Source organism: Callithrix jacchus, chromosome 20 (genome assembly GCF_049354715.1).
Source record: "Callithrix jacchus isolate 240 chromosome 20, calJac240_pri, whole genome shotgun sequence".
Taxonomy (NCBI): Eukaryota; Metazoa; Chordata; class Mammalia; order Primates; family Cebidae; genus Callithrix; species Callithrix jacchus.
The window spans coordinates 9958716-9985190 of record NC_133521.1 but is presented as its reverse complement, the minus strand read 5'-3'; the positions used below and the strand labels follow the sequence as shown (position 1 = coordinate 9985190).

The 26475-nt window shown below is 38.6% G+C and overlaps 1 protein-coding gene across 3 annotated transcripts in view; it reads left to right on the top strand.

Annotated features, from left to right (window-relative positions):
• The window catches only part of LOC103789412 (uncharacterized), a 53998-nt gene that overhangs the window by 18791 nt on the left and 8732 nt on the right, over positions 1-26475 (top strand). For all 3 annotated transcript variants that reach the window (XM_035281900.3, XM_035281897.3, XM_035281896.3), the window contains 4 exons: positions 6450-6510; positions 7799-7857; positions 12472-12546; positions 12670-12774. In XM_035281900.3, coding sequence (XP_035137791.2) covers positions 6450-6510; positions 7799-7857; positions 12472-12546; positions 12670-12774 — 300 coding nt within the window. The remainder of the gene's footprint in view (positions 1-6449; positions 6511-7798; positions 7858-12471; positions 12547-12669; positions 12775-26475) is intronic.

Sequence of the window (26475 nt, the reverse complement as noted above, 5' to 3'; positions counted from 1 at the left end):
CCTAGATCAATGTTTTCACTTAGCAAATATTAATGCAAGGCATAGAAATAAATGAAAAATGGTGTCAACTTTAATCATGAAAGCAGTTTCATAATAGTGATTTTTGTGGATGACATATAATATTTGCATAGTAATTACCATTTCTAAAGCATTTTAAGATGTCTTTTCACATTTCTTCAGTCATTCAACCATTCATTCACTATATAATGAGTGCCCACTTTATGTGAGTGATTAGTCTAGGCTGCAAGGATTCTCTTGGTTTTGTCAGGGTAATTAAGAAAGAGTAAAGTGTAACACTTAACCAAATATGCATTGGATTCACACTTCGCTGCTCTAAGCATCCATGTCCATGTGTGTTAAATGGCCAGTGATAATAACAATGCCTATCGCATCGAAATGTGAAGATTAAGTGAAAAAAAAATAAATGTGAAACATTCACTACAATGCTTAGTACGTCACAAGGTACATAATTATGAACGATGACTTTAGGTATGCCAGAAATGGTTTTATTCTCAATTTTTAATGTAGGACACAAAGGATTTTCAGCTTGACAATGTTTCATGATGAGAAAGTAAAAAATGGGTATGCAGTTTATGAGTTTATGACTGGGATGTCATGAGGATTAATGGAAAAAGGTAGGTTGAAAAGACTGGAAAGGAGGACGGGGGCCGGGCGCGGTGGCTCACACCTGTAATCTCAGCACTTAGGGAGGCCGAGGCGGGTGGATCACGAGGTCAAGAGATTGAGACCATCCTGGTCAACATGGTGAAACCCTGTCTCTACTAAAAAACACAAAAATTAGCTGGGCATGGTGGTGCATGCCTGTAGTCTCAGCTACTTGGGAGGCTGAGGCAGGAGAATTGCTTGAACCCAGGAGACGGAGGTTGTGGTGAGCTGAGATTGCGCCGTTGCACTCCAGCCTGGGTAACAAGAGCGTCTCAAAAAAAAAAAGAAAAGAAAAAGAAAGGAGGACTGGTTCTATTGTCAAGGAACTCTGGTGTCTAAGATGTTTTGGCTTCGTTGTGTAGAGAGATTTTAAGGGAACGCTATTCTCAGAGTAGTGCTTTAGGAATATAGGTTATTAGGGTTAAATGACAGGAAGGAACAGTGACAGAAAGCAGAACCATCAGTTAGGAAGTTCTTAAATGGCCCTGGTCTGAATTGATTGGGCCTTGGGACAGACCAGAAATGATGGTGGGATGTAGAGTAGTAGGTCGATGAGGATATTACGGAGAATGAATCTAGGTGAGATGCTGGCTGTTCCGGTTTTATTGGCCGTTTCATGGGATGGCTACACTGTTGCCGTTGAGATCTCACTTCTTAGAAACACAGAAGAAAATAATTTTTTCCCCTTTTTTCTGGTTTGCTGTTTATATTGTATCGAGATCAAATTCTACCCCAGAAAATTCAGTGTGTCCCAGCAACTCGTTTATATAGCAATCAGTGTGTGTTCCCTTGGCAGGAAACTGCCAGTGGCCATCAGAACAATCACACATTCTTCCATGTGAAAAAGGCAGCCAGGACAAACTTTGAAAATTTGATATGATTGGACATATGTCTGGATCTTCTGGATTTAGATATCTGAAGAAAAAACTCTCTAAAAAGTGTTTCTAGAAAGTAAAGAGAATTAGATCTCTAAATGCAGCGAAAGTGAAGAGAAAACAAAGTAAGAAATGGAAACTATTAACCAGCACATGTAATAAATACATATAAAACTATATGATCTATAGCAAATACATGTTCTTTTTTATTATGAAAACATTTGTTGATATTTATCATATTACCATAAAGAAAACCTTAAGAAATCCTAATGCATACAAACCTTAGAACAACTCAAACCCAAGGTTACACATTATTTACAAAAGTATGTAGCTTCATTGTGGATATTTTGGTTATTAAACAAGAAAACTATAAAAAATGAAATAAATTAACTATTTAACTTATGAAACTAAAGATAACACCAAAATAACATCATTAGATAACTAATGATGATGAAAGCTGAATTTAATGAATTAGAAAACAAAGTGCAATAAATAACCAAAACCTTCTTCAGAGCATCAACACTATCCCCTCTTCCCTGAAAGTCTGACAAAGAAGAGACTAGAACAAAGAGAACTACAACTTTAAAAGAAAACAGAAGCTATAAATATAAGTGTTAAGAGTTTGGAAAAGCTAGAAGAAATATTACACGAATTAAACCTGTGAAATAAATATACTGAAGGGAAAGTGAATTGGAATTAGTACCAACTCAAAATGTTATAATATTTTTAGAGTATAATTGTCATGTTGATTATTGTGGCTGTGGTGTAATAGGAAGTAAATGATATTTGCAGTCTTAATGTTTGCGTAATCTTGAGAAAACTTTTTTCAGGCTCTGTTTGCTCTTTCATGCTATCTACAGAGTTATTATGAGAACTCAGAGTCACTCACAATTTGACAGTACTTAGAAGAAGGGCTTTAGGCTGACCTGCAGGGTTTGAAACCTGGCTGTGGTCCTTGCTTGCTATGTCATTTTTGAGAATTTCTCTCCTGCTTACCCTGCCTTCCTTTCCCCACTCCATTTCTTTTCTTCCCTTTTCATGCAAATTTTGACAGGAAATACACTCATATGTGTTAAAACCAAATAAATTCATTATAAAATTTCAGCGACATGTCTTTGTCTTAACTTTATCATATATCTGCCTAGTTCCCCCTGTGACCCCCACCCCTGTGACATGCACTCATAGGTACCCACCTTAATTAGTTTATTTTTTTTTTCTTGAGACGGACTTTTGCTCTTTCTGCCCAGGCTGAAGTACAATTGCACGATCTTGGCTCACTGCAACCTCCGCCTACCGGGTTCAAGCTATTCTCCTGCCCCAGCCTCCCAAGTAACTGGGATTACAGGCATGCACCACCAAGCCTGGCTAATTTTGTATTTTTAGTAGAGATAGGGTTTCTCCATGTTGGTTAGGCTGGTCTCAAACTCTTGACCTCAGGTGATCCACCCACCTCGACCTCCCAAAGAGCTGGGATTACAGGTGTGAGCCACTGCACCTGGCCTGTTAGTTTCTTATGTATATTCCAGACTTACGAAATTCAAGACAAAAAAATGGAAACTTACATTTTACTTAAAAGGTGGCATTTTACATACATTATGTTGCACTTTTCTTTTTTTCCTTAAAAATTTATCCTGAAGACCATTCTCTATGTACACATAGAAGGCTCCTTTATTGTTTTTACTTTTTCCGGTGGTATGGTATGTCTATAAGAATATACTATAATTTATTTAACCTATTTATGAACACAATATTGTTCCTAGTCTTTTCTATTACAAACAGCAGGGAGGTAAATGCCCTTATACATAAGTAATTTTACATATTTTCAAGTATCCATAGGAAAATATCTTAGAAGTGAGATTTTTGAGTTAAAGGATTTATTCATTTGTACTTGGCAGATATGGGTAGTATTTTTACCTTCTCTTAGCTGTAGTTTCCCCATTTATAATTTAGGGATAATGACAAACATACCTCATGAAGTGGTTTTGAGGATCTAATGATGTATCATGTAAAGCACTTAGCATTAAACACATTTTAACTTCTATTAATATCACTATTAGATTATATAATGTCATAAATTACAAAGTGCTAAGCATAGCACTTTAAATATAGAATATTAATGTTATCAAATTCTGTAAGTGCTAACTTGGGGATAGCACATGCAATAATATTTTAATAACTCACCTAATGAGCAGGTAGGAGTTCTTTGCAGTTAGTGTATTTATATATTAGTTTTGCTACTAATTTGTTAAAATGTTCTTTTCCTTTAAACTATGTTAAACACTTTCCCAATTATCCAAATTATGACAAACTGAGTAACAGTTAACTGCTCGAATGGCAAGTTACCCTTCTCTATTAAAATAACTTAAGCAGCATTTTAGCTAAAACGGCCCAAGTTGAAAGTTGTCCAATGGTGTTAAAGGAAAGAATTTAACTGAATATGTTATGAATAATTTTTTTTTTTTAAGATAGAGTTTCGCTCTGTGGCCTAGGCTGGAGGACAGTGGCGCAATCTCAGCTCACCGCAACCACCGTGTCCTGGGTTCAAGCGATTCTCTTGCCTCAGCCTGCCGGATAGCTGTGACTACAGGCGCGTGCCACCTCACCTGGTTAATTTTTGTATTTTTAGTAGAGATGGGGCTCCACAGTGTTACCCAGCATAGTCATGATCTCCAGACCCTGTGATTCACCCACATCAGCCTCCCTAAGTGCTAGAAATACAGGCGTGAGCCACTGTGCCCAGCTATTGGACAATTTTTACATGCATTTGAGGGGCTGGAAGAAATGTACCCTATTCTAAAGAAGACAAATATTCCAACTGGCAAAAAAGCCCAACTCAAAGAATTTAACTCACTCATAACTAAGATTTCTATGAAATATTTGGAAAATTGCTAGAATTCATATGAGCTGTATACCTTACACATTTTAACATCTTTATTCTGTAGGAAGTTTCTATTATATATTCATTATTGTTATATGCATGCAAAGGTTAATATTTGCCCTTTGCTATTTATATGCAGGATAATTTTAGAGGCCACAAGTTAAATAAAATCACACAAAATCAAAATAATATATGTCTAGCTGTAATTAGCACTTTACAAAACTTTCAATTTGGAGACTGAATTTGAATGTCATAAAAAGAAATTATGGCATTCTGAAATATACTATATCAGGACTTAAGAGGTCTCTTTGATATTCAGTTCTGATTGCAAAGAAAGGAAATTAACAATATTGGTAGAGTATGAGGGCATCTTTTGGAGCTCAAGGGCGAGACTCACAGTTGGTTTTCATGAGAGACTGTAAATGGTTTAGTTAGTTCATAGCTCTATTCTACAGATTTGGTGGGTCCTGCTCTCTGCTGCCTTAACCAACTTTTTTTAATCTAATGGGTTTTAACTGGATTGTACTTTGATATAATTGCTACTTCCAAAAGGGTAGCTTCCTAGTTACCTTGAGCTTCTTCTAAAATTTCCAGGAAAAGACTTTTAAAAATTCAGGACAAAACAGAATTGTACAGTGAAAAGAATATTGGACCAGGTAGTAGTCAGTAATCCAGAAGTCTAGCCTATCTCAACCATGCTCTTGCTGTGTGAGTAAGAAGAAACCATATAAGTACTCTTTTATTCTTCTTGGTTCTGCCACATTTGCAAGAACATTCATTCCCCAAATCTATCTCAAATATGCCCGTGCTCTCTCTTCCTAGTACTGGAAGCTTAGATTTGTGTATTGCAATTGCAGCTCATTTCCTCTCTCTAGCCTGAGCTCACTGCTGGAACAGTATAGTCAATAGACAGAATAATAAAATTCAAGCATGTATGCATTTTTAATCCAAATAATAAGCTTTATGATGATACCTTGGATAGAAATGTGTAATATAACAGGAGGAAGATGGTAGGTGGTGAGTTGGAACATTCACTCTTACACATATTGAAGTCAGATTTCTTATGTAAAACCTAGTTGACTTTTCTAAGACTCAGCCAGGAGGTCTTGGCTACAGCTATAGATTTGGAAATCAACAGAATGAAAGTGGTGGTAAATCCACAGGAGTGAATCAAATACCCAGGGAAAGTATATACTGAGAGGAGAAAATTCAAGCGAATAATTTGGTAAGTGTGTTATACATTCCATCCCCTCCCTGCCTCACCAGGACCCCCTCAAAAAGCTTCAGTCAAACAAACAAAAACAGAGCATAGGACCATTGTTTCCATGCAGTTAGTGTATTCTGGGAAGCGTTCTCAAAGAACAAGAGTATGGCATTGTTGGAGTGGAAGGAAAGGAGGAAAAGCTAAGTAAAGGTGATTGGCAAGCTGTTCACTGTTGTGAGTAACTGGAGTGGATTCCTTAGAGATCCACAGAGGAGCCATGAGGAGTGCACCCCAGAGGGGAGGTGTATCTTCCCAGCAGCTTCTGTCCCCCACTGGATAAGGGTGGCCCTGTGGGGTGTCAACTCCCTCATACTTTAAGGTTTTCTAAAGTCAGAATGACTCTGCAAGTTTCCTGCAGACATCCTATACAATGATGGCAGAGGAGCCTTGGACTTCTCTTTCATTTGTCCATTCATTCTCGTCATTGTTTTTCATTGAATATATGCTTATTTTAAATGTCTGGCCAGACACTAGAAAGTGGTTAAAGTTTTCTTTGATATCCAATAAGGATGGGTCAACACAGGCATGGAGTAATCAGGAGGAGGTGGAAGAGGCAGAGAGCATCACATCTGTGGTCATTAACCCAACTTTTATAGCCACATATACGCTGAATCTCCTTTCCATTTAACCATCCACTCTTAATTACTTTCAGCTATTCCTGTTGAGGTCGGAGGAGGGGGTTGGAGGGGTGAATTTTAAAAGGGTTTTGGCTATTACCAGCTGTTTTCTAGGAGTGATTAACAAGTCTCTTCCATTTTTGTTATAGTTTGCCTCTGTGTTCCCTGGACACCACCATTCCAGTGCAAGATTTCCGGGGTTGAATTCATGTAAGTAAAAAGAATATGTGCTGCAACTCACTGGAGTAGCTATTATTTATTGGCGTTTTGCTATGTGTTAGGCTATTGTTACTCTTGTTGTAAGTGCCTTACTTGGAACATTTCATTTACGTCTTTTTTTTTTTTTTTTTTTTTGAGATGGAGTTTCGTTCTTGTTACCCAGGCTGGAGTGCAATGGCGCGATCTCGGCTCACTGCAACCTCCGCCTCCTGGGTTCAGCCAATTCTCCTGCCTCAGCCTCCTGAGTATCTGGGATTACAGGCACGCACCACCATGCCCAGCTAATTTTTTGTATTTTTAGTAGAGATGGGGTTTCACCATGTTGACCAGGACGGTCTCGATCTCTTGACCTCGTGATCCACCCGCCTTGGACTCCCAAAGTGCTGGGATTACAGGCGTGAGCCACCGCACTGGCCCCATTTACTTCTTTACAGTAAACCCATGAAGAAGGTCAATTTGCTGAACCTGCCCACAGCCTCTGTAAGGATATGCAGGATAAACTTCATGCTCAACCCTTCACCAGAAAAGATTTGATCAAGGTCCAGATTATCTGTCCCAGTAAATTGAACTAGGGGAATTAGAGGCAATTCTCATAGAAGGAGAGTCAGGGCAGCAAAGCCTGTAGATTCAGGTCAGTGGCTGGTGGCAAGGTCAGGCCATTTTTAAGAAAGGGCTGGTGGGTGAGAGAGGAGACCAAGGAGCAGAAATGGGAGAGGCCACCCTGAGAGATGGAGGGAGATTCTTCTATTACTGAGAATCTTCATGTCTTTAAAACCTGTATTTCCCTATGGCTTTTGTGTTCCAAATGGTTCTTTTGCATACGTTCCGTCTTTCATTGGAGCTAGCTTGAGAGACATTCTGTTCTTTCCAGCCTTGATTAGAACCCAAGCCTGTACTATTGGAACTCCAACAGCATTCATAAATGTTTAATCTATATTGTCAGCAGAGAGATATCTTTGTCTAATGGTAAAGGCTAATAGTTAGAGATAAGGTGATGTCCTTTAGTTACACTACTACCATTTATTTACCATGTGTCTTTGGGCAAAAACACCCTTTGGGTCTCAGTTTCCTGATCTGTAAAGCAGGGATAATATTGCTTGCCGTATCTCTTTCATACAAAGAGGATACATAAAACTAATACAAATTAAAGTGACTTAAAAGTTTATAAAACAATATATAAATGCAAATCATCATTATTGTATTTGGCCAAAATAAAAATATATCCATCTTATAGCCTTTCACAGTCATAACAGTTCTAAGAGCTGATCTAACACTTCAGTTTCAGCAAAAGTTCTCAGAAGTGCTCTGACTGGCATGGGACCAAGAGGCCACATGCAGGTTTGTACATTTTTGCAACCTTATGCCTTGTCTCTCAAACTAGATGTTAAGGTCACCAAGGGCAGAAACTCTATATGTATGTGTGTTTGTTTCCTTCTCAGAATCAAGCACAATGCAGATGCTTATAAATATGTGTTGAGGGAATATTTGGATAAAAAAAGATGGGTAGGTGTTATTGTAGGAAACTTTATCATCCATGGAAATTCAAGGTGAATTTAATTTCTCTGGTTATTATTCTTATTCTAAGGAAACAGTAGAAAAAACAGTCTGAGTAGGTGTACCTGCCATATGCATGCATATGTATTTCATAGATGCTTTTTCACTGAAGCAATGCAAATAAAATCAGTATTACTAATCCTTCCAGCTGGGTGAGAGATTATCTTAAAGTCTGAACATTCATATGTTCACTGGTATGAATACTTTTAGGATACCCTGCACAAGACTGCTCAGTAGAAAAAATTTTCAAGAGCCTTCTTGGACGGAAGGTGTTCACTTTATTGAGATTTCAATATTTGGAAAGTTATAAACGTAATGTTATATGAGTCAAACAAACAGAAATCTTAACACAAAAGTGCCCCAAATCTTCATCTGTCCCTTAATGAAAATGGATAAATTGTGCAGACATGAGTTTTCTGTCACTAGAGATGTTTGAGCTGTGGCTGAACAATTATCTAGCAGAGATAGTTAATGCTTGGGGGAGGAGCAGAAGATGGTCTTGATTCCAACTGAAGGTCAAGACCATCTTAGATTCTGCAATCAGATCGCATTTACTAGAGACTTACTATAATACTTGTTGGAAATAATGCTGAGCCTGGAAGAAGTCTGTAATCTAGAAGAGAGTCAGCAAACTATGGTTATGGGTCCCATCTGGCCTCTCAGCTGATTTTGCAAATGAAGTTTTATTAGAATGCAACCGTGCCCATTCATTTAGTTATTGTCTAGGGCTGCTTTTGCTCTACAGCAGCAGAATTGATTAGTTATGACAGAGACATTTGATCTGCAAAGCCTGAAATATTTACTATCCGACCCTTTATAGAAAAAGTTCGCCAATTTCTATAAGAAGTAGATGGCAAAGTTTACTATATACTTCTCAGAGAGTGCATCCTTATCTACTGGGGTTATAAGGTAGATTTGAACCTCTGTATGTATTTATTTTTATTACATTTATTTTTAATAAAATTTATTTTTAACTTTAATTCCATGCACTAATTTCTTCATTTCTAGGGTGGGGATATTATGATACTTTATCTTAGCCAAAAAGCACAGAAGCAGTGATAGAGTGATGATATTATTAATACTTCACTGAGCGGTTGTGAAGATTAAAAGTGAATATTTTGCACACTGTGAACCTGAACTCCTAACCACTACACTGAACTGCGCTGGAACCGTATAGAAGGAGATGGGAGTGGATGAGGGCCAGGGATGTCAGGGAAGTTTTGTCATGGAGGGTGTGACTAGAATCATATTTTTGAAGAGAGGGTGAGCACTGAGATGGTAGTGAAGATACTGTTATCGCAGTTACAGGGAGGCCGGCTAAGCTGATCTCTGATCTTCCCAGCAAGGAAGTCCTCACCCATTGCCCAACATCTCTGCCATGTTTCAAAAGGCCAGAGAGAATTTTGCCTGCTAATTATTCACTTGACCCAGAGAAGTAAGTCCTCTGTAATTTCAATCTGTGCTTTCTATTACTAAGATAAACTAGTAATGATTTGCCAATAAGATGCAATTACAGTGCCTGCTGAGGTCAATATTCAATCAGTGGTTCCATTCTGAGTGCTGCTTTGATCAGTTGGTCAAAAAATTTTCTTTCTTTAGATGCTTTGTAAACTATGATTGATTGGGAGGTTTAGGGGTTTCAGATTGGAATGTGGTTTCATTTTTAATCCAACTTGTGAGCCGCAGTTCAAACTCTGGTCAAATGTGATAGTCTTTCTTGGGAAGCTCCTGCCCACTCTGAGACCAGAGTGGGTACTTCTTCCTATCCCTCCCACCATCTCCTCCTCTTCCTCCAATACAGGTCAGACTCTAAAGAATAGCAAATAAAGTAGACTATTCTGAAGGTTTTATAGAAAGATCAGCAGGTCATGTTGATCACTCTCCAGCAAAATCAACATTTTTTTTGTTTTTCAATTATTTTTTAGTTTCTCCTTATCTGCTTCGTTGTTTTTTTCTCCTTTCTCTTTTCCCCATACAGCCTTTTAGACTTTTCTGTATACATTAGAATGATTCAATGTCTCCTTCACTTTGGAAATCTTACTCTGAATAACAAAGTCCTTGTGCATAACTGAACAAGGCCATTGACTGTTCCTCAGACACACTTTTGGAAGCACCAGCCCAGATCACCACACCAGGAAATCTGCTGGTTTATAGGAATATACCAAACTTGAAGAAGAATAAATCTAAGTAACATTTTGGTACTTCATCCCAGAAATCCAAAATAATGGTACCTCATTGCATCTTGGTATTCTACTGGGTCATAATTAAAGTAGAATGCCTGATAGTTTGTGGGCTCTGCTTTATCTCACTCCCTCCTCTGATATGCCTAACTTATCTGAAAGTCTAATTTTAGTTCAAGGGGAGAATTTCATCTTTGTTTTGATATGGATTCACATTTACTTAGAATTTATAATCAGAGGCTTCAAGTAGCTGGTGGTAGCTCTTCTGCGTAGCTCAGATTGTATTACTTTATGTATAAAATTTAAATCTTTAATCCTTCTGGATTTTACTTTGATAATGTGGCAACATATCTTAAATTTAAGATACATCCATAGCTCTTGGCACAGAAATCTTTCTTACAGGAATCTCCTCTAATGAAACAAAGGCTGGACTTTAATAAACAATAGTGTTTATCACATTATTTGTCAAAGCAAAAACAAAACAAAGCACACGGATGTTCATTAATGAGGGAGACACTGAATAAAATCTGGAATAATCCTCTTATGGAAAATTAAATGTTTCCTAAAATGGATAAGTTAAGTCTCTGTTGACCCAGGGGACTGTTGATAATGTGTTAACATGTGAGAAAGGCATAAAATGACAATAACAACTCCAAACGCCTTATATCAATGTTTATTTTTTAAATGTAAAAAGATGTGGCTGGGTGCAGTGGCTCACACCTGTAATCCCAGCACTTTGGGAAGCTGAGGCGGGCAGATTACTTGAGGTTAGGAGTTTAAGACCAGCCTGGCCAACATGGTGAAACCCGGTCCCCACTAAAAACACAAAAATTATTCAGGCATGGTGGCAGGCACCTGTAATCCTAGCTACTAGGGAGGCTGAGGCAGGAGAATCCCTTGAACCCAGGGGGCAGAAGTTGCAGTGAGCCGAGATCATGTCACTGCACTCCAGCCTGGGTAACAGAGTAAAAGTCTCTCTCAAAAAAAAAAAAAAAAGGTATAACTAGAAAGACACCAGACTGGTATATTATTTACTATTGTGGGGGATAGAAGTATGATTAACATTTTCTTTACATGGTTTTATATTATTTCACTAGTTTCAAGGATTGTGGTAGACACATGCCAGTTTTGTAACTTGACAAAAGATTTCATCTGACAAAAAGATTTTTAAAAATAAAACAAGTAGACAAGTAAAACTGTTATTTCTCTATTTGAAAACTGTGGTGTTAAATATTTTGGGAGCTGCACACACGTAAAGAGAACAGTATATTGTAGTGTTCTGCTCATAGTCAATTTGGGCGACAGCTGGTGAGATAAAGGCCCCCTTGCACTCATTTCCCTGGTGGCTCACCTTTCACTTACCCACTGAGGGTTAAGATAGATAGCTCTAACCAAACAGTTTCATAGCAAATTAGATATAGTTAGAGGCATTGCCTTAATAACAGGAATATGCTACATATTAAATAGGCATCTTGGAAAGCATGAGTTCATTTTTAGAATCTATTAATAATCAATGTTAATCTATTATCTTCAGGTAAGTAATCACTTATACACATGTTCTCTTATTTAATCCTCAAAACAGAGGCTCAGAGGGAGTGCCTAACTTGCCCAAGGTCACATTGTTGGTGAGTGACAGAATCAGGACCACAGTCACTCTTTTTAGATGAACAACCTAAAGTATTTTAACACAGAGTTAAAGAAATAATCACTGACTGAATTAATGATTCTACCAACTAGACCCAGTGGACAACTAGCTTAACCAATATCTACCCCATATAAGCCAAGGAGACTTCTTTTATCTGAGACTTCTCAGATAAACTAATAGGAAGTCCAACTGTTAGTTGAACTTAGTCAATCATGGAACTCTGTTGAAGACCATTTCAGGGGAATAGGTTCCAAACCACATGCTTTGGGAAAAGCTGCTCCAGCTAGAGTCAGACTCTTGTACCAACTACTCTCTTCCTCCCTCTCTCCTTCAATTCTAGAGACCTTGCTTAGCTCCTGTAACAGGAAGCACTTAAATAGAGCTTCTTGTTCTCTTTTGGGTGCGCAAGTTATTAATCAACTTTAGTTGTAAAGAAATGAGCATTGCCAACTGTCCTTTGTGCTTGCGATCTGGTGTTCTTTTGTCAAAAAGCACTGAGGCCTATTGTTCTAACCCTTATCATGTTCACATTGAATTCTTGATGACAAAATGTATTTGTTGTCTTCCATCCAGATTTTAAGTTCTGTCACTGGGGTTTTGGGCAGTTGCCATTCTGAGGAGGAGCTGAAGAGCACTGCTCTGCCAAAGGTATGCTTGAACAAGGCAGCTAAACATGGCCAGACCTGTCTGGTTGCATGGTTTGAGCACACATGCAAATCATGGTTGTTGTAGAAATTGTTTACTGCCTCAATGTTAATTTTCTCCCTATAGAAAAAGAAGCTGGGAGATGAATCACTGAGTGGTTACCCAGAACAGAGAATGTTGTCTGCATTCATCTATCTTCCATTCAATCTCCCTTCAGAAAGACTATTATGGGTGAGCTTCACTCTTTTGACTGCAAGTATCACCAGTGACAGCTTTGCAAGTGGCCTTAACAGGTTGTCAGGAAACTAATCGATGTAGCTTTTCACAAAGGAATCGGCTTGATCAATATCACCACGGAAGCCCAGACCTAACAAACAGATCACATCAGAGTTTTCATGATCAATAGAAGTTACACAGACAGTAAATTATTGGGTATATTTCAATGAACGTATTCTAAATGCTTCCTGCTGATAGCTCTTTCTCTGGGAGCTACAGCAATATACCAAAAGTGATAGAAGAGACAGTGTGTGCCCTGTCAGACAGACCCCTAGGGACATGTTCTCAACATGGAACATACATACACAATTAGTTGAGAAGATATAACTCTGGTTTTGAAGGAAAACTGGTTCTAATATTTGTCACCCTACCACCAAGTAGATAATAAATTCTTGATGATTGGGATTATTTTGGTATCCCAGTATCATGGATATAGGCATGTAATAGGCATATTAGTTATACTCTTGATGAACTGACCATTATTCCCAACACTTCTCAGAAACTATTGCTACTTCTATGTCATCCCTGCCATTTTCACCCTCTGCCTTTTCCCCCACTATCCTTGGGGAAACCCCCATTCTAAATGTAAACTTTCCTAATGCATAGTCTGGAAGCATGACATTAGGAAATGCTGAAATCTCTGGAAATAAAATTTAAGGCATAGCTGTGCCATAATAATATATTGAGACATTACCCAACTTTTCTCTTCCTGGTATTTATGTCTCTATCAGGTATCTTGCTTCATAAAAAAATGGTGCAACAACTTTGTGGCTTAAGTAACTGTAATTTGGTTTGCTCATAATCCTGTGAGTAAGCATTATATGCTGGGCTCAGAAATGGGTTTTCCTGCTGGTCTTGCGTGGAGTGGCTCATGGGTCTTCAGTGATTTTGTGGCTTAATTGGGTTGAAGTTCAAGATGACCTCACCCCATGCCAGGCAGTTGGTGCTGGTCATCAGCTGAGTTTCTCTCTTTGTGCATTCTCTCTTCTCCAGGAAGACTAGCTTGGCTTCTTTCACATCATGGCACTGCATGCCAAGAGAAAGAAAGTGAAAGCGGAAAGGACTTTGGAGGTTTAGCCTTGAGAATCACACGATATCAATTCCTCTACATTCTGTTGGTCACAGTAAAACACAGAGTCAGCCCAGATTCAAAAGGGGTTGAGAAATAGATTCTACCTCTTGTTGGGGGAGCAGCAAAGTCACATTCCAAAGGGACAGGATAAAGGGATGGAAGGGTTTATTGTGGCCCTCTTCACAAAACGTATCTACCACAATTTTCCTGTATTGTCCCCCTATCCAACCTAAACTCATCATCTCACTTCATTTGAGAAGCTAGGTTTTCTCTGCTTCAAAAGGATCCATAGAAGAGAAGAAATGAAAGAGTGGAAAGCAGAGAAGAAAAGTAAGTGTCTTCCAGGTTTTTGTTTTAAAGGACTAAACCTTTAGGATGTGGGAGAAACAATGCAAAGACAAAAATGTCAGGAAGAAGTGTACTGCGTCAGCTTCTCCATAGATTAGGTAAAATTTCCTTGGTCTGGGAATGGAGATGAGGATCAGGGAGGACAGAGATGGGAGGATATGGATAACTCAAGGAGGGGCCTGAAACAGGCTTGCAGAGATGACATGCTCCAATATCATGGAAGAAGCAAAATAAATCTCACAATATTAAGCATGTCTCAAGTAGCCTGAGAGACACCCATCCTGAAGGAGGCATGAGTCAAAGGGAAAATCAAGACCTACGTGGAACAGTGGCCGAAAAGTGGAAGGTGGCTGGTGTCTCAAAGGATTCCTGCATGAACAGAAAACACAGGACTAGATGCCTCTCTTTCCTCTTAATTCCATGCTCTCAATAGCTTCAAACGACTTACTCCCAGTCAACCCCTCAAATCTTCCCTAGGTTAAGGAGAAGAGGAAGAGTCAAGATGATGGAAATTATATTCCCACTGCCTGAGTGAGTCTGGGGTTGAATGTCTGCATATTTTGGAGAATTTTATGATCAGATCTCTTGAAGCTGTGCTGTCAGAGCAAGCATGATCTCAGTCAAATTCTGGGTAAACACCACTAAGGAGAACTCCTTTTTGAAGGGAACTCTTGGTCTTCTGAGAACTAAGAATGAGTGATATTCTTTTTTTCTTCCCATTTAAGTGAAGAAAAGACCCATAATTTGGGTCCCAGAACCCAAACATAAATTTTCCCTGCACATGATGATGAAGCAGAGAGTTTATCTTGTGACATCTGATCCCACAGTTCAGTTCAATATACTTTGTCCATACTCAACATTCTTAAATTAATAAAAATATATTTTTGAGCACCTATTATGGGCCACGTGCTGTGGAAGATACAATGGTGAGCAAAAAGAGACTTTGTCCTTGCCCTTTTGGAGCTTAGAAGGTCCAAGAAATACCCCTCAATGGAATCTCTTTATAGGTTACATAGTTGAGGAGACAGATATATATGATCCTAAGTGATTCTGTGCAACTCCTGGGAAGGAGGCAACATGGATGGCATCTTTAAAACTCTCCTGACAGTGATCTTCCCTGGGACAAGCCAGATCAAACTGACTCAGCTCTGGCAAATATTTTCTATATATAGCCAAAAAGAAAACCAGTAATTACTGTGACTTACCATGGTTAAACACTGTGCTATAGGATTTACCTATATAATATCCCTTAGTCTCTTCAACATATCTGACTTTGCAGTGTCTTCCAATTCTGTGCCCCTTCTGCAAGAGTCCACTTGGAAATTACTCAATGTAATGAACATTTCTTTTCTTCCTTTCATCTTAGAATAAACAAACACAACTTTCCTACTTGTTAACATTTCTTAATGTATTGTCTCCTAGGCGTGATAAAAGCTCATCTGATAAACTAAGACGATGTCACAATAGATAGTTATGACCCCATGATGAAAATAATTATGCTTTTATACTCTGTAGGAAATTAAGGCATGAATACCATTAATAATAATCCAAGAACAGAAACAAGAATATTACAGAGATTTGGGAATTTAGTATCAATTTATCAGTATATTTGTATGACCCCTGTTTAGCCATATCCCAAGTAAGATGAGAAATTATAACTTTACTTTCTTCTTTAGCTTTGAGAGAAACCTAGCAGTTGGCTGGAGAAAAAGTATACACCAGCATTTATGAATGAGCACACAGCTCTCTCTCATTGATCATTTCTCCTCTAGCATCCTCTGAGAGACATACATATATACTTCTGGGGACAAAAATCTTTCCTCTGACAGTGAACAATCTGTAGTTACATCCGGTTAAGCCTAGCCAGACTCAAAGATTGGTCAGACGTCAGATAAGAGCTTGGAGGGCAACTTGAAATTTCTCAGGGATGTAAAATATCCTTTAGATCTCAAACAACTCAAAAAAAAAAACAAAAGGAAAAAAAATCCATTAATCTGTTTGCCTGCCATCAGAAAAGCAACCTTTGAAAGTTTACAATAGTTTGATTTTTTTCAAATAGTAAATCAAGAAAAGAAGTCCTTGAAAGCGCCAGTTTAAAAATTTGTTTGCCATTAACCTGAGGGTGAGCCCCTGGGGAGGGGGGAGGTTTCTGCTGCTGAAATTCTTTGGGTTTTTATATCTATTGGCATTGGACAACTAAATGAAGTTAATGGCTAACACCGAGGTTGGCAATGAGAAAGCAATGCTCTTATGAGGGTTTAGTTCCACACTGAAACATGCTGAAACCGTTTCAAGGTGTCAACAACATTTGAATATTTCTAGGACATTAATTACCTTGAAATATTGATAAGCTGAACTCCTCTACCTGCATATCATATGGAAGAATTCTGTTCTGAAAGAAATCAAGGCCTATGTCTATTGATTGGCTGACTGGCCAGAATCAAGGCTACTGCTGAATCTCAGGCTGCAAAGGCTTCTAGTGACACATGCATAGGTTTGAATTCCAGCTTCACCTCTTTCTTTTTTGATATTTAAAAAATTACTTACTCTTTTTTGATATTTAAAAAATTACTTACCCTTTCTGATCCAGTTTGTTTTGCTCTGGAAGGTGAAAAAAATAATAACGATCACTTCATAAAATGGTTGTGAGAATCAGATTGCCTTCCTTAAATGGAGTAATATCAGAAAATGGTGAAATATAAGTTTTCTCTGTCATCTTCATACAGAAAGATTTTTGGCAACAATTCATGGACAAGAGCGCATTTGTGGGTGTATAGAAGTCCGGTGGAAAAGTTTAGCACACTATTAAAGCAACAAACTTCAAGAATAGATATATTAAAGAACATAAGAAGAAGAGTTTTGCTTTATCTGTATCACCTCTCTCTCAAGGCGGCACAGATGACTGTGAAGAGAGACTCCCTTGGCCTGCTGTTTTTCCCAGGGAGAAAAGTTACAATGCAGTGAGTAAGAATCTAGCTTTTTCAGCTCTGCAGGACACTGCCCCCAAAGACCATTTATTTCTTGTCCTGCCCAGAATACTGAAGGGACTGGCATGGCAGAGTGATTTAGAGAGGTTAGCAATAGGAAAGAGAGGCTGGTTCTCAATGCAGCCAGGACTCAGAAGTCAACAAAGGTCTGTGGATCACAAACTCCATGAGGAAGCTTCTGCACAAGTCTCTTGGAATGTCTTGCTGGCCAACGCCATCAACTGGCCCACAAAGACTCCCAATGCTCCATGTGTCTCACACATGGCTTCCCCTGTGGCCAGCTCACTGAATGCACCCCTACAGATAGCAAGCATGAGCTTTTTCAGATAGCTTGTTAAAGCAATCTTGTGCATAAATAACAAAGCTGGAGTCATCACACATCCTGATTTCAAATTATATTACAAACCTATAGTAATCAAAATACTATAAAACTGGCATGACAAAGGAAACCAGACCAATAGAACAAAATAGAGAACCTAAAAATAAGCCCAGGCATATATAATCAATTAATCTTTGAGAAAGCACCAAAGATACACAGTGGGAAAACAATAGTCTGTACAATGTTGTTGGGAAAACTAGACATTCACATGCAGAACAATGGAATTGGACCATTATCTGATATCACAAACAAAATTCAACTCCAAATAAATCAAAGACTTAAATGTAAGATTCTTAGAAGAAAATATAGGGGAAATCTCCTTGATATTGGTCTTGGCAATGACATTTTTTGTATATGACACAAAAATCAAAAGAAACAAAAACAAGAGGGACTCAATAAAATTAAAAAGTTACTGCACAGCAAAGGAAGCAATAAGCAAAATGAAATGGTAACCTATGTAATGGATGAAAATATTTGCAAACCATATATCCAATAAGAATTAATATTCAAAATATATAAGAGATTCAAGCAATTAAATAGCAAAATTACAGATACCTCAATTTAAAAATGAGAAAGAACCTGGAGAGGCATTTTTCTTAAGAGGACATACAGATGACTAATAGGTATATGAAAAGGTGCTCAGCATCACTAATCATCAGGGAAATTTGAATTAAAATCTTACTGAGACATCATCTCATACCTGTTAGGATAACTATTATCAAAAAGTCAAAAGATAGCGAGTAATTTAGGATGTGAAGGAAAAGGAGCCCTTGTGTACTGTTGGTGGGAATGTAAATTAGTACAATCATCATGGAAAACAAGATGGAGGATTCTCAGAAAACTAAAAATAGAACACTATATAATCCAGCAATAATTTATTTGTGTCTGGGTATATATCCAAAGGAATTGAAATCAGTATGTAAAAGAGGCATTTGCACTTCCATGTTCATTGCAGCTTTATTCACAATAACTAAGATATGGAAGCAACCTAGGTATCTCTCATTGGAAAAGCAGATAAAGAAAATGCATAATTACTCATTTGAAAAGGAATGAAACTGGCTTCAAAGGAATGAAATCTTGCCATTTGCAACATGATGAAGCTGGAGGACATTATGCTAAATGAGATGCATGATCTCACATGTTGAGTTAAAAAAAAAAAAGAACTCATAGGAAGAGAGTAGCATGGTAGTTACCAAGGGCAAAGGAGTGGGAAAAATGAGGAAATGCTGTTTAAAGGGTACAAATTTTCAGTTACGAGATGAAAAAGTTTTAGATACCTAATGCACAGAAGATGGCTGTAATTAATAATATATGCCTATTGTATACTGGAGATTTGCTAAGAGAGTAGATATTAAGTGTTTTTACTATAAAAAAAGATAACCAAGTGGGATTGTGAGATGGTGGGCATGCTAATGAGCTTGTTTTTGCAATCATTACATAATGCATACGTATATCTAAACATTATATTGTACACCTTAAATACACACAATTTTATTTGTCAATGAAACCTCAATAAAGCTAGAAAAAATCCAAAGCCTTAAATAAAGAAGTAAACTTTCACATTTATAGTCAATTGATTTTTGACCAGGGTACCAAGATAATTTAAAATAGTATTTTCAGTAAATGGTGCTAGGAAAACTGAATATTTACATATAGAAGAATAAAGTTCGACCTTTACTCATACTATACACAAAAAGCAACTCGATATCTAAACATAAGAGTGAAAAGTATAAAACTGCTAGAGGAGAATATGGAAGTAAATCTTCATGTTCTGTGATTAAGCAGAGCTTTCTTAGCTGTGGTATCAAAAGCACAAGGAGCAAGAGAAAACAGATAAATTGGACTTCATCAGAATTAAATTCTGTCCTCTTCGAAGCACACTATCAAGAAAGGGAAAAGACATCCACAGAACTGTAGAATAGTTGAAAATCAAATATCTGATAAAAAATCATGTTAGAGTATATAAAGAACATACACAAGTCCATAATAAACAGACAGCCCAATTTAAGAATGGACAAAGAACTTGAATATATATTTCTCCAAAGAAGAAAAACAAATGGCCAATAAGTGCTTACAAAGATGTACAGCATCATTAGCCATCAGAGAAATGCTCTTCAAAACCTTAAGATAAGATACCACTTCACACTCACTAAGAAGGCTATAATAAAAAGGTAATCACAAGTATTAGATTAGTTGTAGAGAATTGGAACTCTCAGGTAGTGCTGGTGGAAATGTGAAGTGGTATAGTCACTTTATTTGAATATTTGAATAACTAATGCTACAGTCACTTTAATTATTTGAATAACTATTCAAAAGTTAAACATGAAGTTACCACATGACCTAGAAATCCCACTCTTCGATATTACCCAAGAGAAACTTATGTCCACAGAAAAATTTGTACACCAATATTTATAGCAACATTATTCATAATAGGCAAAACCAGAAACATCTCAGATATCTAGCAACTGATGAATGAATAAACCAAATTGTTGTATCTATACAATAGAATATTATTCATCAAAAAAGATAAATGAAGCACTGATATATGCTACAACATAGAGGAAGCCTGAAAACATGCTATGTGTAAAAAGCCAGTTACAGAAAACCGCATATTGTATGATTTTTTTTTTTTTTGAGATGGATTCTCACTCTGTCATCCAGGCTAGAGTGCAGTGGTAAAATCTTGGCTCAATGCAACCTCCACCACCTGGGTTCAAGTGATTCTCCTGCCTCAGCCTCCCGAGTAAGTGGGATTACAGGTGCGCACCACTACACACAGCTAATTTTTGTATTTTTAGTAGAGAAAGGGTTTGCCATGTTGGCCAGGCTGGTCTCGAACTCCTGACCTTCAGTGATTTGCCCACCTTGGCCCCCACAAAGTGCTGGGATTACATATGTGAGCCATCATGCCTGGCCTGTATGATTTTATTTATATTAAATGTCCAGAATAGCAAAACTGTAGAGGAGAATAGTGGTTGCCTAGGTCTGGATGAAAGCGGGAAGGAAGTGATTGCTGCAGGTATGGGGTTTCATTTGGGGAAGATAAGGTGTTCTAAAATTGTGGTGACAGTTGCAGAGCTCTCTTCAGAGAGCTTTCAAGCCACTAAAACCACTGAGTTACATAAATGAATGAATTGGGTCGTATGTTAATTATATCTGAATAAAACTATTGCATTAAAAAACCTGACTTCTGCAGGCACTGAACACTGTGTGGTGGGGTGGGGAAGGGAATAGATACCTGGGTAGAATCCTAGTAGGGAAGAGGAATGAACTTGGCTAAGAAAATAATACCTCTGCTAACTTTTACCTATTACAACTACAATCTGTTATGAAATGTTCATAACAAACTGCAATGGTACTCATGGTACCTGTGATTTTATTCACCAGTAGAAATCCCTGGTATTTTTATTTTATATTACAGTTGTCTCAGGGATTTAAGAAAATTTATTTATGCTCAATGGCATTTCAATTTTTTTTTTTTTTTTTTTTTTTTTTTTTGAGACGGAGTTTCGCTCTTGTTACCCAGGCTGGAGTGCAAGGGCATGATCTCGGCTCACCACAACCTCCGCCTCCTGGGTTCAGCCAATTCTCCTGCCTCAGCATCCTGAGTAGCTGGGATTACAGGCATGTGCCACCCATGCCCAGCTAATTTTTTTTTTGTAATTTTTAGTAGAGACGGGGTTTCACCATGTTGACCAGGATGGTCTCGATCTGTTGACCTCATGATCCACCCGCCTTGGCCTCCCAAAGTGCTGGGATTAGGCATTTCAGAATTATAGTAGCTATGAGATTAACTGGTAGATGTTATTATTAATGTTACTGACCCATGTGTTACTGGTGACAGACTCACTTAAGTAAGGGGTGAAAGGGAAATACAACTTGCCTCTTGCATGCTCTGTCTGCATGAGGCAGGAACTTCTTCAAAGAGCCAGCCTCCCAATCAGAACTGGTCACCATTCTCTCTTTCTATTCCTCTCTGCTGTCTGTGACTATTAGCCACCTCAGATTCAAGGCAAAGCAGAAAGCACGAGCCCTACTATAGTTTTCTGTCGTAAGCAACGTTGTTCAATCTACCTTCAATTTCTACAAGAAGGAATTGAAGCAGGAATCATAATCCCAATTAGCTACTATTTCTTCTATTTAGAATTATTTGAGCAAGATCTTCACAGGAAGAGAGAAGTTAATCATCTTATCCAGGTCTCATACCTCTGTTACAAACCCTCTATTAATATCTCTATCAGAGAAGCCCTCCAGTAAGAGGTTAACATTTAATGAGCACCTACTATATCCTCAGGACCTATTTATTAAGCAAGTCATATATAGTATCCTATCCTATACACTCAGCTGAGATACGGATGTTAATACTCTGTGTTAGTACAGATGACAGAACTGGGATGTAGAGAAATTTATACCAACATAATTGACCCAAGTTCACCCAGCTAATAAGTGGAAAATCTTGGGTTCAAACACAGGCTCCTCTGACTCCAAGTTTTGTGTTTCTTCTACTACTTTCCACAAAGTCAAATAGAACAAACAAGTTTTACTTCCCTTTTTGGACTCTTAAAAGGCCACCTGATATATTTATCATAATATGTCATGGGGGAAAACTTCCCCACCTCTACAAAAATGACAGAAATAATATTTTTTCTAGATGTTTTCCTTCTGGTCGTGGGGGAGAAATTCTTTTTCTGAAGCACATTTTTTGCTTCCATGATGGAGTACTTGGACATATTTTTTAAAATACCTGCACTGTCAGTTAGAGTTGAGTTTTTTTTTAAATTTTTTATTGCATTTTAGGTTTTGGGGTACATGTGCAGAACATGCAAGACAGTTGCATAGGTACACACATGGCAGTGTGTTTTGCTTCCTTTCTCCCCTTCACCCACATTTGGCATTTCTCCCCTGGCTATCCCTCCCCAGCTCCGCCCCCCCGCTGGCCCTCCCCTTTTCCCCCCAATAGACCCCGGTGTTTAGTACTCCCCTCCCTGTGTCCATGTGTTCTCATTTTTCATCACCTGCCTATGAGTGAGAATATGCAGTATTTCATTTTCTGTTCTTGTGTCAGTTTGCTAAGAATGATGTTCTCCAGATTCATCCATGTCCCTACAAACGACACGAACTCATCATTTCTGATTGCTGCATAATATTCCATGGTGTATATGTGCCACATTTTCCCAATTCAGTCTATCATCAATGGGCATTTGGGTTGGTTCCAGGTCTTTGCTATTGTAAACAGTGCTGTAATGAACATTTGTGTGCATGTGTTGAGTTTTTTCTTGCTGATGAATGAATGTTGATATAAGCCTTCTGCTGGAAACTGTTCTTGGACACTAGAAAGTTTTGCTAATGGAAACCCTGCTTTTGGCTCCTCTTTTATTATGAGCCATCTCAGTAAGTGGTCCCATCATTTGTCCAGTTGGACAAGCCAGCAATATGGAAGCCTCCTCCTGTTTCACTGCTCATAGTCTATCACCAAAGTCCCATCAATTCCAACATCCCAGATGGATCTCAAAGATGTCCACTACTTCCTGTTTCTGCTACCACCACTATAGCAAAACTATCATGATATCTTGCCTGGGCCATGCAGTAAATCCTTCATTTTAGATCCTTCAGTAACTTGCCTTTGCTCTTAGGATGGTATTGCCTCTTCTTAATGTGGCAAACAAAGCTCTTTACTTTTGACCCTAAACACTGCCCTGTCTTGTGTTACCCAATATGCTCTTATTGCCAGTTTCATTGACCTTCTTTATGAATCAGGATATGGTAGGTTAAGCTGAAGCAACAAGGAACCCCAAAATCTCAGCATCTTAAATTTTTGCACAAAGGCTCATTTATTGCTCACAATACATATCTAGTGTGTATTAGCAGTGGCACGCTGCAGGGGTGTGCGTGCACTATAAGAAAGCATAGCCAACTGCATGCTAGCTCTTGAGGTTTCCATGCAGGCATGTTGTTATGTGCACACATGTATGTTCATATTCCATTGGCTAGAACAAGTCACATATTTACATCCACTTTCATGGAGGCAGGGAAGTGCAATCCCAGCATGTACTCAGGTACCCAGGAGGACACAGAACCAGCCTCAGGGCATTGCACCTGCTTCCTTCTTCCACAGGCCTTTGAACAAGCTGATTCCTCCGCCTGAAATCCCTTTTAAAATTCTTTTATGTTTTCAATGTTGTCTATATTTAAAGAATACCTTCCATTTCTTGAAGAAACTCCTATATTATTCTCTGTATCTAAGCTCAATTTTAGGGAAACCTTCCTTAACTGGGTCAAAATATCCATATTATAAGCTCTTATAGCAACATATACATGTATAAAACTTGCCATGATTGCAATTTTATCTTTGTTTGAATGTGTGTTTGATAAGTATCTGTCTCCCATATAAGACTGTAAGTTCTACGAAGACAGTGACCATGTTGGCTTTTGCTCACTGCTGCTATAACAACAAAAAACAATACCTATTGCAGGCCAAGCGTAGTTGTAAGTACTTTGCCTGGCACGTGACTCTTTCATATTTACAATAAATGGGCTAACTCATTTATATTTACAATAACCCTATAAGGCAGATATGATTATCACTGCATTTTATATATTAAAAAACTGAGGCACAGAACTTGTCCAGGTTCACGTAGTTAGTAAGTGATATGAAGCCCAGCCTCCGATATAAGCCTCTGACATCAGAATCATGCTCTTAACCACTGCAGTTTACAAGCATCTAGACATCCCATGGTGCCAAAGAGGTGTTTAGTAAATACCTTTTGAATGTCCTGATGAAGGTTTAAACCAGTGTTCTATGATACACACTCAGGAAAAGACTACCATGGGGTGATTTCTCTGCAATGTCAAAGAATTTGCATAAGGGAATTTCCTTAAAGATCACCTGGTTCGACTTTCTTCTCTTATGGACAGGGAAACCACAGCTCAGAGTTAAGGTCGCTGCAGAGCTAGATCTTCTATCTGTCTCGCTTGGCAGGAATGGCACATCAGCTGGCATCTCTCAAAGCCACACTTTTCTTATTTCATTAGGCAACAAGGTAGAAAATGGCACCAGTGGGGATTTCTTCTAGTAGACCAATGGAAACTTTTGTGTATGTGAATGATTTTAGTGCAGGGAGTGGAAGTGACTTCTACCTTCTCCTCTCTGTTCTGAAATTAGATTTTCTAGGACAGAAAAAAAAATGCCAAAGGTAATGAAATCTCCACGGTTACACACACAGTTTAAATTAACAGTGTGAGTCAGTGTTTCAGAATAGAAATAGCAACAAAAGCTGTCATCCTGGGAAAAAAATGACTGAATTAACTGTATGTGCACTGCCACCAGAGACCTGTGAAAATTAAACCCCAAAGAGACTGTGGAAGAATTTGTATCAGTGGGGTATGTGGTGGTGATGGTTGGGAACCTTTGATTTCCTAACCCACTGTGGAGTTCTAGATGCCTGTTTCTCATCTCTTGGAGGCCCAGAGTGCCTCACGGATGAGGAAGAATGCTAATCATCACCTCCATAATTCTCTCTCCTGGCATCCAAGTCCTTAGCAAACTCCATTTACCCAGCTCCCTGAGAAGGGAGAAGATATGTAATAGGTTTTGGCTAAATATTTCCAGAGAAAGGAGTAGATCAGGCATGCAGAAGGCAAATATCTTTATGAGACTTACTTATTTTCTCTCGAAGGAAAAAAGAGCACCAATATCTAGCTTATTAGACATGCTTTGAACCCTGAGAACTACACAGATAAAAAGAGGGAATGTTGTGCCTTGTGGTACTCAAGCATCCTTTGCTGAAAATGGGAACTGACTAAAGCAAAGCTTGGTGAGAATAGTGGAAAGAGGAAGTGGGTCCTGAGGCTCCCTGGAGGTATAGCTGGAACAGGGAAGTCATGTGGAAGCTACAGTCCCTCTCATCCTCTTTATGTTTTCCCTTCATAGTCCCCATTTATTATTTCAATTTTCCATCTTTGTGACAGAGTGGACTTCTAGGACTGCTACCTTGCCTGTGAGTCCAATACCTGTGAGTCATTTGTGCAGCAGAAAGGACAGGAGGGCAGAAGACAAGGAGCCTGGGCTTGGGACTGGAAAGTGATAGTCAGCAATGCATCCTGTGGCCCTCATCCTATTCCCAGCATTTGATTTTGCCTCAGATTCTTGGCACATGGGTGGACCAGAGGGGGCATGGCAGCATTTATATCCTGGTTGCTGGAGCTCCTATATAATTGATCCTCTTGTGAAGCAAAATACTGCAGGTTTCCTTGTAGTTAGCTTAGTACATGAGCTGTAATCCAGCAACATTGCCTCTGCACTACACTGCAAGGCCTCCAAGACATTTCAGCATATTCTCCTTCTATTTTCATGGCTTTCTGCCTTGGAACCATCAATCCATTCATTCTTTCTCCCATATTCATCCCCCCTCCCCAATAAATGCATTTATTTCTTCAACCAAAAAACACTTGTTTTATGCATATGTACCACTTACTGTGCTCTGTTTTAGGGGACACAGAGATAAGTGACTCAGTCTCAAGGTAGACCTAGAAAAAATCAGACAAGGGTGGAAATTTCTCAGTTGCTAAGAGCATGCAGCAGATAGCCAACCTCCTGTGGCCCATGGCATGCTGAACAGCCATTCACCATCTGTCTGCACAGTGATTGTGAAAAGTCTATGCTGGGGCTTACTTAGCCCTCCTGCAGAAAGCATTAAATTATTCTGTCACCCACACTGTTAAGCTTGGTGACTGAATCTAAGCTGCCTTATAATCAGCCTAACCTGGAAGGAAGGGCACATAAGACTAGAAATATCACCCACCTTCCTCTCCTACTCCATCCCAGCAGAGAGCTAGCTGCCTCTTTCCCAGGATGCCTCTATTTCTGCTTT